Below are 14,785 nucleotides of genomic sequence, written 5' to 3'. Positions count from 1 at the left end.
TTGCAAATATTTTCTCCAAGTTGGTGGCTTGTCTTTTCCTTTTGTTGGTGGTTTCCTTTGCTGTGCAGAAGCTTTTTAGTTTGATGTAGTCCCATTTGTACATGGATGGACCTTGAGGGTATTAGACTAAGTGAAATAAGTCAGACAGAGGAAGACAAATCCCATATGATTTCACTCATATGTGGAAGATAAACAAACACATAGATACAGAGATTGGTGGTTACCAGAGGGGAAGGTGGTTGGGGGAGGGCAAAAGGGGTAAAGGGGCACATGTGTATGGTGATGGAAAAAACTAGACTATTGATGGTGAGCACGATGCAGTCAATACAGAAGCTGAACTATAATAATGTACACCTGAAATTTACACAATGTTATAAGCCAATACAACCTCAAAAAAATAATTTTTTAAAAAAATGTCTCCTTTGCCAGCTGGCACAACTTTAAGCTTTGTTAGGAGAGGGCATTGGAGGAACAGCTCAAGGCAGAGCAGAATCACGCACTTCTCTTCCTGGTTCAAGGTGCTTCTCTTCATGCTCCTAAAGCACAGCTGCCGGAGGCTTGCGGAAGACCCAGTGCTGCTCACCCTCCGGAGCATTTTGTCCACACTCCAGTAGGCAGCCTTCTGCTCACCAGCCCTGGCTTGCTGACTACGGACACGCTCCAGCCCCTGACACCGCAGTGAGCTTCCCCACCACCAGCGAGCACAGCTAGGCGCATCTTCAACCAGCTCTGATTCCCAGCCTGGGTGGAGTGGGGAGGGGTCTTCCAAATTTCTTCCTTCCTAGGGTACTCTCTCTCAGCCCCAGAGTAGTTAATCTTCTTTTACTAGTTAATAACTCTTCCTATTAAATTTACCCTTTCAAATTACAGGTGGGGTTTCCATCTCTGACTGTACCCCAACTGAACATATACATATGTATATATGGTTTACAGGTTCCCTTCTTTTTACTTATCAAGATAGAATGGGTCTCTACATCTAGTCCCATAGACGTATTCCAGATCTCTATATATAGTACTGATTCATTCTTTTAATTCATGCCGGGTATATTATTGTATAGCTTGTAAAATTTATTTAGCCACTCCCTTACTTAAGGAAACGTGGTTAGTTTCCAATTTGGGATTATTCTACACTGTACAGTACTAAACATGTGTTTTTGTGAACGTGAGTATTTCTGAAGGAAAAATCCTCAAAGAAGAATGAATTGCTGTCTTAGAGTTGTGCAATTACATTTTTGAGAGATGTTGTGAAATTGCTCTCCCTAAAAGGCTGCACCAATTTATACTTCCAACAATAGTCCTTTTTCTTTAACTTTTATTAATCTGAGGGATAGTATCTCATTGTTTTAGTTTGTTTTGTGCAATTACTAAGAAGATTGAACATCTTGCTGTAACTGCATTGTTCTTTTTTATTTCTTCTTTTCTGTGAAACACTTGTTCATATGCTTTATTCATTTTGTAGTTGAGCTGTTTGTCACTTTCTGCTTCGTAGAAATTCCTTCTTCGTTCATTCCTAAAAGTATGTTTAGTTGTATAAATTTTATTACGGACCTTCATCCTTAGTTACTTATGTAGCAAATATTTTCTCCTGATTCATTGCGTGGCTTTTTTTTATTGTGCTAAAATATATATAACATAAAATTTACCATTGAAACCATTTTTAAGTGTACAGTTCAGTGGCTTTAAGTGCACTCACATTGTTGTGCAACCATCACCACTCTCCATCTCCAGAACTTTTTTCTTCCTAAACTTCAATGCCTTTTATTTATGTATTTATTTTTTATTGTGGTATCATTGGTTTATAACATTGTATAAAGATCAGGGGTACATCATTATACTTCTATTTCTGCATAGATTACATCATGTTCACCACCCAAATACTAATTACAACTCATCACCACACACATTTGCCTAATCATCCCTTTGCCCTCCTCCCATCTCCCTTCTCCTCTGGTAACCACCAATCCAATCTCTGTCTCTATGTGTTTGTTGTTGTTTTTATCTTCTACTTATGAGTGAGATCATACGGTATTTGACTTTCTCCCTCTGACTTATTTCGCTTAGAATAGTACTCTCAGTGTCCACCCATATTGTCATAAATGGCTGGATTTCATCGTTTCTTGTGGCTGAGTAGTATTCCCTTGTGTACATATACTACGTCTCCTTCATCCATTCTTCCCTTGATGGGCATCTAGGTTGCTTCCAAGTCTTGGCTATTGTGAATAATTCTTCATTGCTTGTCTTTTAATGCAGTCTTTGAGTCTTTGATTATACAAAAGTTTTACATTTTTATGTAGACATATTTATCAGTCTTTTCCTGTATGACTTCCGGATTTTATGTTTTGCTTAAGGAAACTTTCTCTGGTCTTTTATTTCCTATATTTCTTTTAATACCTTTATAGTTTTGTTTCATCACTCGTATCTTTAAACTATTTGGAATTTTTGTGTACCTGTGCATGGTCTGAGGTAGGCATCTAAATTTATTTTCTTGCAGGTGGAGAGCCAATTGTCCTAACACCATTTTTTAAATTTATCCTTCCTTTCTTGAGTATTTTGTTATGTCATTTTTGCCAAAAAGCACCTTTCTTTTCTCCCCAACCAGGTTATAATTTGCTAGAGGGCAGGGATATTTCTTGCACCCATGCTAACTACTGACGCCTGGCCAAGCCCAGGACAGGTTAGTTGATGGTGCTGCTGGTGGGAAGCTAAATGAGAACTAGCACATTTTTAGTGCAGGAAAGCTGCAGATGTCAGAACTCGGAGCTGAGAATACACAGAAAGCTGTTGCCCAGTTTTTATGAATGGGTGGTTTGTGGTTTGTGTTGTATTTTAATTACTGAACAATCCTGGCTCACCCCTTTGTGCAAAGCACTGTCTTGGGTTGGAGTAGGAAACAAAAGATGGGTAAGATCTTGTTTCCGCCCTTATGGAGTTTGCAAACGCCCATCAAGAAGGGGCTGGTTAGATGGTGGAGGAGACGCCGATACAAAGGAACACTAGCAGTCATGGGAAGGATCCAGGAGACCCGTAGGTCTCATGTAGAACAGTCTCCGAGGTCTGCTGCATTAGAAAGCCACAGTGCAGCACAGTCTGCTAACGTGGGGGAGGGACACAGACACATGCTTGCTTGTAGCAGAATAAAATATCTCTGAAGGGATAGTCTAAACACTGGAAACAACAATTCCCCTGCGCAAGGAGCTGCGGCTCGGGGGACAGCGGTCAGTGTGATGCTTACTGTTCCCTGCGTATCCTTTTGTACTGTTTAAATTTTTTTTTTACCACCTGCTTGTATTATATTTCCAAATAAAGAAAACAGGAATTTTAAAAAGCTGTTTACAATGAGATGAGGGAGTTAGACACATATATACACGAAACGAAAGTGAGAACATTAAGAGAGTAACAGAGTGATAAGTTCAGAATTCTACACTCCGTGGCTCCAAAATTGAAAGGTGCTGCTGGAAACGGGCCAGGCTTACAACTTCTTCAGGTGCTCGCTTCAGTAAATCTCAGATAACTCGGCTGGTGGGTGGACACAGGAGCAAATCTCGATTAAACAGGGCCCCGCCTGTGCAGGGTGAGGTCTGAGCAAACATAGACCTGGGAAGGGAGGGTGTTGAGATCTGAGTCTGTTCAGTGCTCCCGCATGTGATCTTTTCCTACCACTGGATTAGTTTCATTGTCCTTCCCGGAAACTGAATGCAAAGAGCAAGAGGGGCAGCCTGGCTGTGTGGGTTTCTCACACAGCAATCCCAGGCCTAAGGAGTCAGTGCCTGAGCCCTGAGGAAGTTGAACGAGCCTGGCTCACCTCCAGATAGCTGCACTTCCAATTACTGTGGAATGAATCACCTTTCTTGTAAGTAGTTGAACTATTTTAATCACAGTCTTTAACCTGGGCCAAGTCCATTTCTCATGGGCCTGAAACTGTTGATAAAATTGGCTTGTCCTTGACATTTCAGGGTGATAACTCAAACGGAGGGGCCAGGCTCCCATCTCCAGGACTGGGGAGGGGGTGCAAATTAGCCTGTGTAGGCCTGCCCTCCATCCTTCAGGGAAGGTTTCCACAGAGCAGTGTGGTGCAGACAGAGGGGACAGGCCCCTGGACTTGGGGGTCAGCCAGACAGATTCCAGTCTGGTCCTCCCACTTCCTAGCAGTCTGACCTTGCTTATCGCTTAGCCTCTCTGAGCCTTCGCTTTCTGATCTATGAAATGGGAGCAGCAACAGCTCTCTGTCCCTCTTACAGAGTCATCATTTTCAGCATCAGCAGGTGGCTGGACCCAAGGGCAGGAGTGGCTAATTTGGCAGCAGCAAGAAGCCCCTAGCCAAAACTGGCTCCCTATCTCCTCACAGGGTGTCGGAGCTGGGATTCAGGAAGGCACAAGGTTGGGTGGGGTGTGGAGGGGGGGAGGGTTCTTTCACTTGGTGAAATAAGCAGCAATGTGGGGTGAGATGTAGTCTGAGCTCTTGACTGTGCATCCTGGCAACGGAGAAAAGTCAGCAGCAATGGGCTGGGGACGGGGGTCACGGCTGAGGAAGGCTGAGCCCGCCTTTGAACCCTTGACTCACACTAATGTATCAGAACAGGTTTAGGGACTCGGAGGCATCACAAGGGGGTTTCCCACCTGCGGGCTTGCTTCCTGTTGCAGACTAGGTATCAGGGTGGTTACTTTACAAGTGTGGCTCAGAGCCATAAAAAGTGAGTCAACGCCCCTTATCCCTGCCTTGGCAATGCTAACTACATCACCACCACGGAAATCACCACCACCAAAAATACGGACAGGTCCTGGTTGGAGACGGCCAGCCCTGGTGGTCTAGTGGTTAAGATTCAGCGCTCTCACCGCTGCGCCCCGGATTCATTTCCTGTTCAGGGAACCATACCACCACCTGACTGTTGTCTTCCTGGTGGCAGCTGTGTGTTGCTGTGATGCCGAAAGCTATGCCACCAGAGCAGAGCATTATCTGATATAGCACCGGAAGGTGAGAGGATGGTGCAAACACACAGGGCAGGCTTCCGCTCTGCTGCCCACAGGGGCACCAGGAGTCGGAATCCACACCCCCGCCCTGGGCACTAACAGCAAACTGAGTTGAAGAAACTTACTCTGCCCCAGTCAAGAGGACAAAACCACGCTGCACATCCTACCTGGCCCAGCACTCAGCAGTCAACAAGCTGAAAAATCACCCTGTCTGGTGGCCAAATTACATCAGTCAGCATGGACAAGCAAAAGGATTCTAGAAGAAAGAGAACACCCACAGATCCAGCACCCAGCTGAGGGAATAAAACATTAGTGCAGTGGAGCCCCTGCATGATTCCTCCCTCTCTCCCGAAACCCCACCTCAACCCAAGAGACCACTATTCTAAACCGCTGTTTATCACCCCCACGCATATCACATACGTATGAATCCATAAGCAACATACTGGTTAGGCTGTTTTTACTGTTGTATAAACTGCATCATATTGTATATATTCTATATGCTCAGCGTTGTGTTTCTTTTTTAAATAGAATTTTTATTTTATTACCATTTTAACCGTTTTACAGTGGATGGTTCTGTGGCATTTAGTACCTTCACAATGCTCACATCCACCACCATCTTGTTCCAGAAAGCACTGTGTTCTGATACAGGTGTTTGACTGAACTGCATGAAATTGCCAATATCTGATGGTTCTTGACCTATAAGAATGGCAATTTCATATGGTTCAACCTAATAACTGCAGTTCATTTTGCTTCACTGTGTGGTAATATTCGTTCATGGAACGGCCCCAAAATTCATCCCACCTCCTGTTGATGGGTATTTAGCTTGTTTAGGTTACTCCCTTTTTTTTTCTTCTACAAACAATGCTGCTCTGATAATTCTCCTCCATGTCTCCTGGTGCGTGTGCGAGAGTTTCTTTTGGGCCATCGACCCAGGAAAGGAATTGGGGGATCATATTGTGTGCAGGTCTTCAGCGTTTACAGATGGATATTGCCAATTGCTCTCTAAAGGGAGCATGTCAATTTACATCTCTCCAAGCAGGCTGACAGACTTCCCTTTGCTGCTATCCTCACCCATGCTTGGTACCAAGAGATTTTTAAATGTTGTCAATATGATGGTGTAAAATCGTATCTCATTGTGGCTTTATTTTTGCAGTTCTCTGATTACTCAGGAGATTGATTATGTTCTCATATGTTTATTGCTTGTTCGTCTTCCGTTTCTTTTAATTATTGGTTGAAACTTTTCCCCATCTACCTGGGTTGTTTACTTATTTTACGTAATTGTAGAATATATATATATGTCAGTTATACATGTGGCACATGCCATTTCCCAGTTGTCACTCATTCTTTAGTTTTTCAACGTCGTTTTCCGTGTTTTAAAATAGTCACGAGGAGAAAGAGCGCGTCTGCTTAGATAAACTAACAAGTGACAGAGCTAGAGCAGGCTGTTAAAGAAAAAAGTGAGGCTTTTCCGGAAATATCTCTAAGCTTTTAGGTTGAGACCATAGATGATTCTTCCACAACATTCTGGGCTTAACGTTACATCGCTGCGACTCCATGAGACATTTTTTATGTTCTTTTGCACACATCAGGGCTTCGGGTAACCTGGAAGGAGCTGGGCGTGCTGTGGGCCAGGGGCAGACATTCTGCACACCACAAAAATGATCAATTCTAGCCTGGCCTTTCAAGTCGTTTCAAAGAGGCAGTGGGAGCGTAGTTTATTGGATATTTATGTTTGTACATAAGGTTTATGGGCCTCAGATTTTACTGTTGCCCCAGGCCATGCAAACGTTGGAGGGGCCTGAGGATGGGTAACAAGTGGGAAGATGAGATGGGATGTGGGGTCAAGAGGGATGTAGAGGGTGCTGTCAGTGCTCCAGACAGACCTCCTGATCCTTTTTAATCCCCATCTGCCCCCGTTCCCCCATCCCGCAGCCTCCCCTACCGCGGCCAGCTTGCCAGCTTGTAGGGGTTTTGCTTCTAAAGGCTCACACCTTTGTGTGAGGGGACTATGTTAGGGACTGCCCTCAACCACAGGCAGTGCCTGGAAGTTTAAGTTCCCCCACCTGCGGCAGCTCTTAGCGAAGGACGTGAGGGAGGATGGACGCCCAGCTCCCTGGCCTCCGGCTGAGTGGCAGGCAGTCAAGGATTCCCTTCCCGGCAGAGAGCTCCCGCCAGCCGGGCTGAGATGACACGTGCGGCCTCGGCCTCGCCGGCCCTCCCGCTTCCCTGTCCCCCTTCCCACTCCCCCCAGATTTCTCCAGGCAGCGATTCCTCAACAAAACGCTTGCTCAAGAACCCTCCTCTCCGGGTCTGCTTCTGAGCACCTGACAGAAGACAGGCATTTGGCGGCTTCTGCTTCGTTTTGGTTTTGTTTTGAAGGAAGGAGAAATTGCAGCCCGTTTTGTATGCCGAGGGGAGTGATCTGGGAGGGGGGATGTTAAGGAGCAGGAGCGAGGAGGGAGGGATGCGAATGACGTCCTCACTGAGCAGGAGGGGCGGTCTCCGCACGAGGAGGCATGGACTCAGGAGGGGCACGACAGCTCACCCCTTGTTGACGGGAGACAGAGCAGCAGCTGAGGGGCAGGGGCAGGTGGGTGGAGACTAGGTGGAGGAAGGTGGAAGCCTCTTCTGACCACTTCCCTGAGGGAAATGCAGGAGACCATCACATGGGAGTGAGGAGAGTGGACGGTGACAGAGGTCTGAGGAGACGAAAGAGGGTGTAAACTAGTCTGAGAGAACAAGAGGGAGACATAACTAGGGAAATGTCACAGGATTGCCAGGAACCACTGAAAGCCTATTGGAGGTTTGTGGTCATTGGTCTTAAACGTGACCAGTCTGCAACGTTGTAGTGTTACACCGGCCACGACCAGGAATTCCAGTACAAACGTGGAGTAAGCAGACATATGGGATTAACCAGAATTGGGATTCTGCCCCATGAGTAGGACTACGGGAAAGGCAAGAGTGTTGGGTGGATGTAAGAGAGTGAGTTAAATGATGACACACGGACTCTAGCTGAGTAAAGGAGGGAGGGAGAGAGGTGCAGTGTTGACATTGGAAAGATGGCAGATAGGGTCATTGGACTAAATAGGGGCCCCAGTGGCCCTGAAGATTGTTGGAGGGAGGGTCCTAGAGGAAGTGAGATGGTGTGGTAGGAGACGGTTGAAATTGAGACTTGGGCGGAAGGACAGATATTGGTAGTGACAGTTTACTGGATGCCTGATTGGGAGAACATGGAGGTTAAGCTCATTTAAAGGGGTAGGGAAGGTCAGGGACGAATGCAGAGTGAAATAAGGGGAAAGTGTATGCCAAAATGGAATTATACATGAATTAACTCTTCTTCTTTGTGCGTTTTTGTATTTCCCAAATCTCCCACAATGAGCATACACAATGAGCTATGTAAGCAGAAAAAAAGTTCTTAAGTAAAATCAAAGATATTACTCAACAGTAAAATGGAAAAAAATCCCTTTATTTATTGCTAAGTCAATTACTACTACTTACAAGTACACAGTCCACAAAGCTCATAAAGTTATTCCCATTATAGAATTGTACCAGTATTTCCCAGCATCTTACAGAATCATTTAAAATGAGACCAAATGAGAGATGTTTCACAGTACATGTACTTTGTTTCAAGAAAACCTATTTTAAAATACATATATATTTCTATTTTTCCTATTTGCATTTGCACTAAGAAACCCTGAAATTATCTAAGGGATGAGGAAGTGGGAGGACTGGGCATATGGTGCACAGAAATGGAAGCAAGACTTTTCTTGAATACCTTTTCATATTTTCTTACCTTTGAACAATGTAAAGATATTACCTATTCAAAAATAAATTTAAAAAGTAAAAATTTAATACAATTTAAAATTTTTAATAGAAAATCCCTCTTTTAAAAATTCATATATGCAAAAGTTAGGAAACGGTTGTTTATATTGCCAAATGAGTCTTTCTTTAAACAGGGAATTTCTTCTAGTATTTTTTAAAAAGGTTTCCACTTTCAGAAATTTAGTACCTGTTCAAAGATACAAATGTGTCACTGTATTCTTACCACATCCTTAAGAACAAACTGCAGACATTTGACCAGACCCAGACCCCACCAGAAAACAAGTTAAATAACTTGTCACATAAAATATATATCTCACCAGAGCAGAGGATAATTACATTCATTTGGTATGGCTCCAGAGTTTAGAATGAGAACCAGTGGTTTTAAGTATGTTTCAAGGAGTATGATATTAGCTGTGGGTTTGTCATATATCCTTTCTTATGTTGAGGTACTTTCCTTCTATACCAATTTTGTTTAGAGTTTTTATCATAAATAGATGTTGGATCTTGTCAAGTGCTTTCTCTACATCTATTGAGATGATCATGTGATTTTTCTTCTTCATTTTGTTAATGTGGGGTATCACATTGATTGATTTGTGGATGTTGAACCATCCTGGCATCCCTGGGATAAAGGCAGATTCAAGTCCAATAGAGAAAAGAGCAGTTAAAGCTGTTCAAGTGAAACCAGTTGGCAGGACTGCAAAGCAGGAGCTAATCCTTCACTAGGATTGAAAATCCTTCACTAACAGCCGTGAGACTTTGGTAAGTCATTTGACATTCTGAAGGCTGGACCACAGGGTCTCCAGGGTCCTTCTAAGCTCCCAAATCCCTGACTCTGCATGTGGTGTGAGTTCCCTCTGCTGGAGGTGAGGGATGGTGGAGTAGGAGTCTGTCGTGGGGTGAGAGGATGGATTAGAGCAGGTTTCAAGTAGATTAACCACTGGCACCTGAGGATAAATCCGAGGACCTTGAGCTATGGAGCCTAATCCACGCTACATTAAAAAGGTCGATGTAACATTCACTGCTTTCTGTGGGCACAGAAATCGTGTGGCAGTGCTCAGAGATGAAGTGGTCATACAGAAGAGCCAGGACACACTTCTATTAATTTTTAAAGATCATTGCCAAGAAGGAATTACAACATTTAAAAACGAAGGTGGAGGACTCACAGATCCTGAGAATAAATCCACAAACACCTGAGGGCCCAAGAATTCCAGGTCGAGAACAACTTGACCAGATCACTCAGAAAGTATCTGACCTAGAAGGTTTTGTGAATCAGATATGGCACAAAAGACATCTATAAAATGAAGAGCACTTCTAATTTGGTTTACCTCAGTGGAGACTTAATCATTGATAAAGGGCTGTCATTCAGCAGCATTCACCATTGTGTATACCAGTCAGTGGCTATTCTGATTGGTCAGTAACCATAGTGTACCAGTTGCTTATATGTTTAAACTACCTGAGCACTGGAGGAATATACCGTATTGCTAAGGGAAATCCCTGTGATGTCAAACCTGCCCACCACTATGGTGAGTCCCTGAAGCATATGCCAGCAGGGTGCTGTGATGACTAATAGCTCTAATAATAATAAACACCAGTGGTATCATTATTAAATAACTAACATTTGCATAATACTCTATCAAATGTTTTTGTGTCCTTCATTTAGTTTGGTAGAAGCCAAACTTTTGAGAAAGAAAGAAGAGAAAAGAAACAAAAAATTAACTATAGCTCTTGTAGGTTGAGCAAAACTAGGCAAAATGTACAGAACCTTTACTCAAACTGCCCATTTCATAAATGTCTGGACAGACAATGACTGTAGCCACTGCCAAATAGCTGTGACCAAATCACTTCCTGTTGTTCTGGACTCTAAATTCACTCTCACCCACACACACGCACACACATAAATACAGACAAAGGACAAGTGTGTACACGCTCCACTTAGGACAATTGCACTCCTGGTGTCTGTACGCACCCATGACTCACAGGCATATTTGCCTAAAGTGCTTGCTGGAGGCCTCTGAAAAGAAAGTTCATAGGAAGTTTCCTGATTCTAGATTAACCTTGCACAAGCACTAAGCTTCAGCAAAACGGAAATATGAAATACAACACAGGCCTAGGACGTAAACATCAAACCCCAAACGTTTCTGATGAAGGAAGGTTCATCAGCAGTGTTTTGTCCGGCTAGGCTCAGAGCCAAGAGCTGGCGTCGCTGCTGCCAGGGACACTGTGCCCCAGTGAGGGCAAGACGAGTTCTTCACTCAGAGGATATCAGTGGATATTGCTAGTGTTGATTTGCAGCTAAAAGTCAGCTGGAATTAGCTGCAAAGGAACTCAAATTCTGCTATTTCTGTTTAGGTTACTAGCAGAAGACTGTGCCACCTAAAGGCCTTATATGCACCTCACAATTAGATTTAAACAGATATATATTCTTAATCCTCCCAACAGATAATATTTTCTCTATAAATAAGGCTCAAAAAACTAGTTTGATTTAGTGTCTCAGAGCAAGGGAGTCATCGGGCACAACAGAAACCCAAGACTTCTATCTGCAGACCCTTCGCTCTTTGCCTTGTACCACAGCACCCTGCACTGGCAGAGAAGGACTGTTCAATGTCCAACTGGACGAAGGCCATAACCACCCGCTGTTAGCTTTGACTGGTACGAACAATGATTTGGAAGATCATTCTGACATATGTATTAGATTTGTTTCCTTAGTCAAGCTACATTCAAACCCATGTAATTACTAGCTACATTATAACAAGGTTCTTATGAATATTTCCCATAGCAAATTCACCATAAGTTAATGTGACTTTCACAGAAATAAAGTCAGACATCACTGAGAGTTCTTTTTTTCCTTTCCTGACACCTTTCCTGAGCATCCGCATATCCAAGGAGACATTCATGAAGTCCTGGTATGTCCCTTGACATTCCAGTTCACTTAAGTGGGAAATATTCTGTAAACAGCAACTGGCTGGAGGACTGCAGCAAATCGCTTTGCCTCCTTGGGCCTCCGCTTCCTCATCTATAAATGAGGAAACCACAAAGCTTTCAATCTTCCTCCTTCCAGGAATTAAAAAAGAGAAATTTCTCTTGAAATTAAAAAAAAAGTTCACAAACATAAAAATGTTCAAAACCTTAATTTAAAAAGTATTGAAGCTTCCATACCAAGCCATGCTCTCCACAAGGCATAGCCAGACACCCCTCCGGCTAAGGAGAGAGCAACAATCCCTGTGAACAGCTCAGTCCCTCGGGCTGTCTCTCCCCTCATTCTTTGGGCCAGAGGAGCAGAGCGTGTTAGTGACAAGGCAGGGCTGTTGACTGCAGTCAGCTCAGTGCAGCTGCCAACCCCGAGGACCTCCAGCCAAGAGAGAGATGCTGTACTGCAGACTGGGTGCTGATTCAAGCCTCACCTGAAGCCAGCGCTACTCATTCAGCCACTCATTCATGTGTTTTCAGGTGAAAGAGGCAATAAATTCCCTTCTTTGCTCTAATCGGTTTGAGTCAGGTGTCCTGTCACCAGCAGCTAAAAGGTTCTGACCAACATGGACTTTAACATCAGGTGGTAAAGTTTCTGCTCCCAGAGTAGCTGAATGTGTCTCTCTTTGCACTGAGCTGTCATCTTCTTAGAGCCAACCCTGTTCTTAACCAGAGACAACCATTCCTGCAGGAGCACCTTCCTTACACGGAAGCAGGAAATGGGCGTGGCATGGACCAAATTTTCTCCTCAGTGGAGATGCAGAAGAGAAGCCTTAGGAAGGCAGAGCAGTGAGAGGGTCAGCGAACTGTGATCTCGTGGTCATCCAGTGTCCAGAGCAAGGCCATGCTGAGGGGACGCAGGATTCTAACAAGGGGTGGTCATAGAGAGGACGTCTGAGCTCAGTCTAGGCTAAGAACAGTGGTTCTCAGAGCTAAAAGGAACCTTAAAATGTACCTGGTCCCCCCCTTCTCCTTCACAGATGCACAAACCAAGCCCAATTACTTTTTCTCGGGCTGCACAACTAAAGCCAAGACCACAATCCAAGGCTTCAATATGGAAAGTTTTCTAACATTTAGACTTGTTAAAAAAAAAAAAAAAAAAAAAAAACCAGAATTTGCAGTGTAAGACAATAGGGCATTTCGTATCATTAGAATGACAGGCGAGGCCAGCTCACCATCTGTCACCAATTCCTATGCTGGGTGGGAGGCTGGAGATGACCAAAGGTGCCTTTCAAGTCTAAGAGTCGATAACAATTCTCCCCTGTAATCAAAGCTCTTCCTTTGGCACAGGGAACACTAGCTTTTTACGTAGAGTGAAAGCAGGCTGGGGCATCTGTTTCCTTGTCCCACCTCTGTCCACCTGTCGACTCACATCATCATTGACAGCGGTGAGGATGGATAAGATATCTTCACGTCTGCATGCAGAGAAGAAAAAATATTTTCAATCAGGAGACAGAAATCACATACAAAGTCTTGGAAGGAAGACCCTAAAGCATGTGGCTTCTTCCTAGTCTGACACGCCAAGAATCTAACTGGAATCCTGCCAAATATAAAGAAATACTTCTTCTGAAATCGAAAAAGAAATGTTAAATTATATAAAAATTTTCAATTCTATATTCAGTGTTTAAGAATATTATAATAATCACACCTTGCATTTTAATGCACTAAGTCCATAATGGAATTTTGCATACAATTATTTTTCCATGTTCCTCTTTCAAGCTGGTGGATGGATAGATAGATAGAAAGAATAGATAAGTAGGTGATACAGAGAGAGAGAGAGAGAGAGTGAACCTACTATTAATAATGCCCTCTCTATTCTTGGTCTTGGGAGGGCTATAAAGCTAATGACACAATTCATGAACACTTAGAATGCAGACACGAAACTTACCAAGCATGGCATATACACGAGATCCATAATACAAGGCAGAACGTGATCTACACCACGTAACAAAAGTTTCACTGCAAGTTTGGAGGAGAAAGACAGCACTTCTGGCTGGGAGGAGAAGAGAAGCCTCCATAGAGGAGGTAGATTTGAGCCTGGGCTTGCAGAATGTGGAGCATTTACCAGAATGTTCCAGGGGTGGGCAATACATATCATTGGCAGCAAAGCACAGGCTCTGAAGACAGAACTTAAGCTTGAATCATGGCTCCACCACGATTACGTGGTCTTGGGCAGGCTGCTCACTTCACTATGCCTCAGTTCTCCCAGCTCCAAAACGGGGACCATGACAGCACTCCTTTCAAGGGCTGACATGAGAATGAAGTGAGGTCACTTATGTAAAGCACTTAGAACACTGGATACGATATTCCGTTGACCATCATTTGTAGTCTTATTAGTGTTCTCCTCCTCCTCCTCCTCCTCACTGTTATCTTGCAAGGGGGATGCAGGCCCTCCTGGCTCTCGTTCCTGGCGTCCTGTTCACACTGGCAGGTCTCTCCTTCCCCATGTCTTCCTGTGGCCCACTCCTCCTCATGATTCAGTCCCACTTGAATTATCACCCTACCAAGAAGCCTTCTCAAGTGGCTCCCTGCCCCACTCTCTATATCATTACTCTGTTTTTCTTTCTTCATAGCAGGTATCACTTCCTGAAATTATCTTATTAATTTAAATATTCACGTACTTACATTTTTATTATCTGCCTTCCTCTCATTGGACTGTAAGCTCCATGGAGAAGAGATTTCACCTCTCTTGGTCATAACTGTACCCTACCCCCTAGCTTAGTATCCAGTACAGTAGGCACACAGTAGGCTCTCGATAAATACTGCCTTGTCCCTGAAGCCATAGGACATTAGTCTTTGATAGCTATGGTGGGGATCGAGGGGTTCATAAAGAAGAGGGAAGGGGCCAGCCCCATGGCGTAGCAGTTAAGTGCGTGCGCTCTGCTGCTGGCAGCTTGGGTTCAGATCCTGGGCACGCACCAACACACCGCTTGTCAGGCCATGCTGTGGCAGCGTCCCACATAAAGTGGAGGAAGATCGGCACGGATGTTAGCCCAGGGCCAATCTTCCTCAGCAAAAAGAGGAGGAC

General features: G+C 44.1%; 1 protein-coding gene across 2 annotated transcripts in view; it reads right to left on the bottom strand.

Moving 5' to 3' along the window:
• Positions 1-8,413: 8,413 nt before the first annotated feature.
• The window catches only part of CASP10 (caspase 10), a 37,228-nt gene continuing 30,856 nt past the window's right edge, over positions 8,414-14,785 (bottom strand). For both annotated transcript variants that reach the window (XM_087435597.1, XM_087435599.1), the window contains one exon: positions 8,414-13,172. In XM_087435597.1, the coding sequence (XP_087291723.1) occupies positions 13,025-13,172 (148 nt within the window). In that variant the 3' untranslated portion in view covers positions 8,414-13,024. The remainder of the gene's footprint in view (positions 13,173-14,785) is intronic.

The sequence above is a fragment of the Ceratotherium simum genome, chromosome 9 (genome assembly GCF_057802395.1).
Source record: "Ceratotherium simum simum isolate JZ-2026a chromosome 9, ASM5780239v1, whole genome shotgun sequence".
NCBI lineage: Eukaryota > Metazoa > Chordata > Mammalia > Perissodactyla > Rhinocerotidae > Ceratotherium > Ceratotherium simum.
Note: the sequence above shows the minus strand (reverse complement) of the source record. Positions and strands in the feature narration are given on the sequence as shown.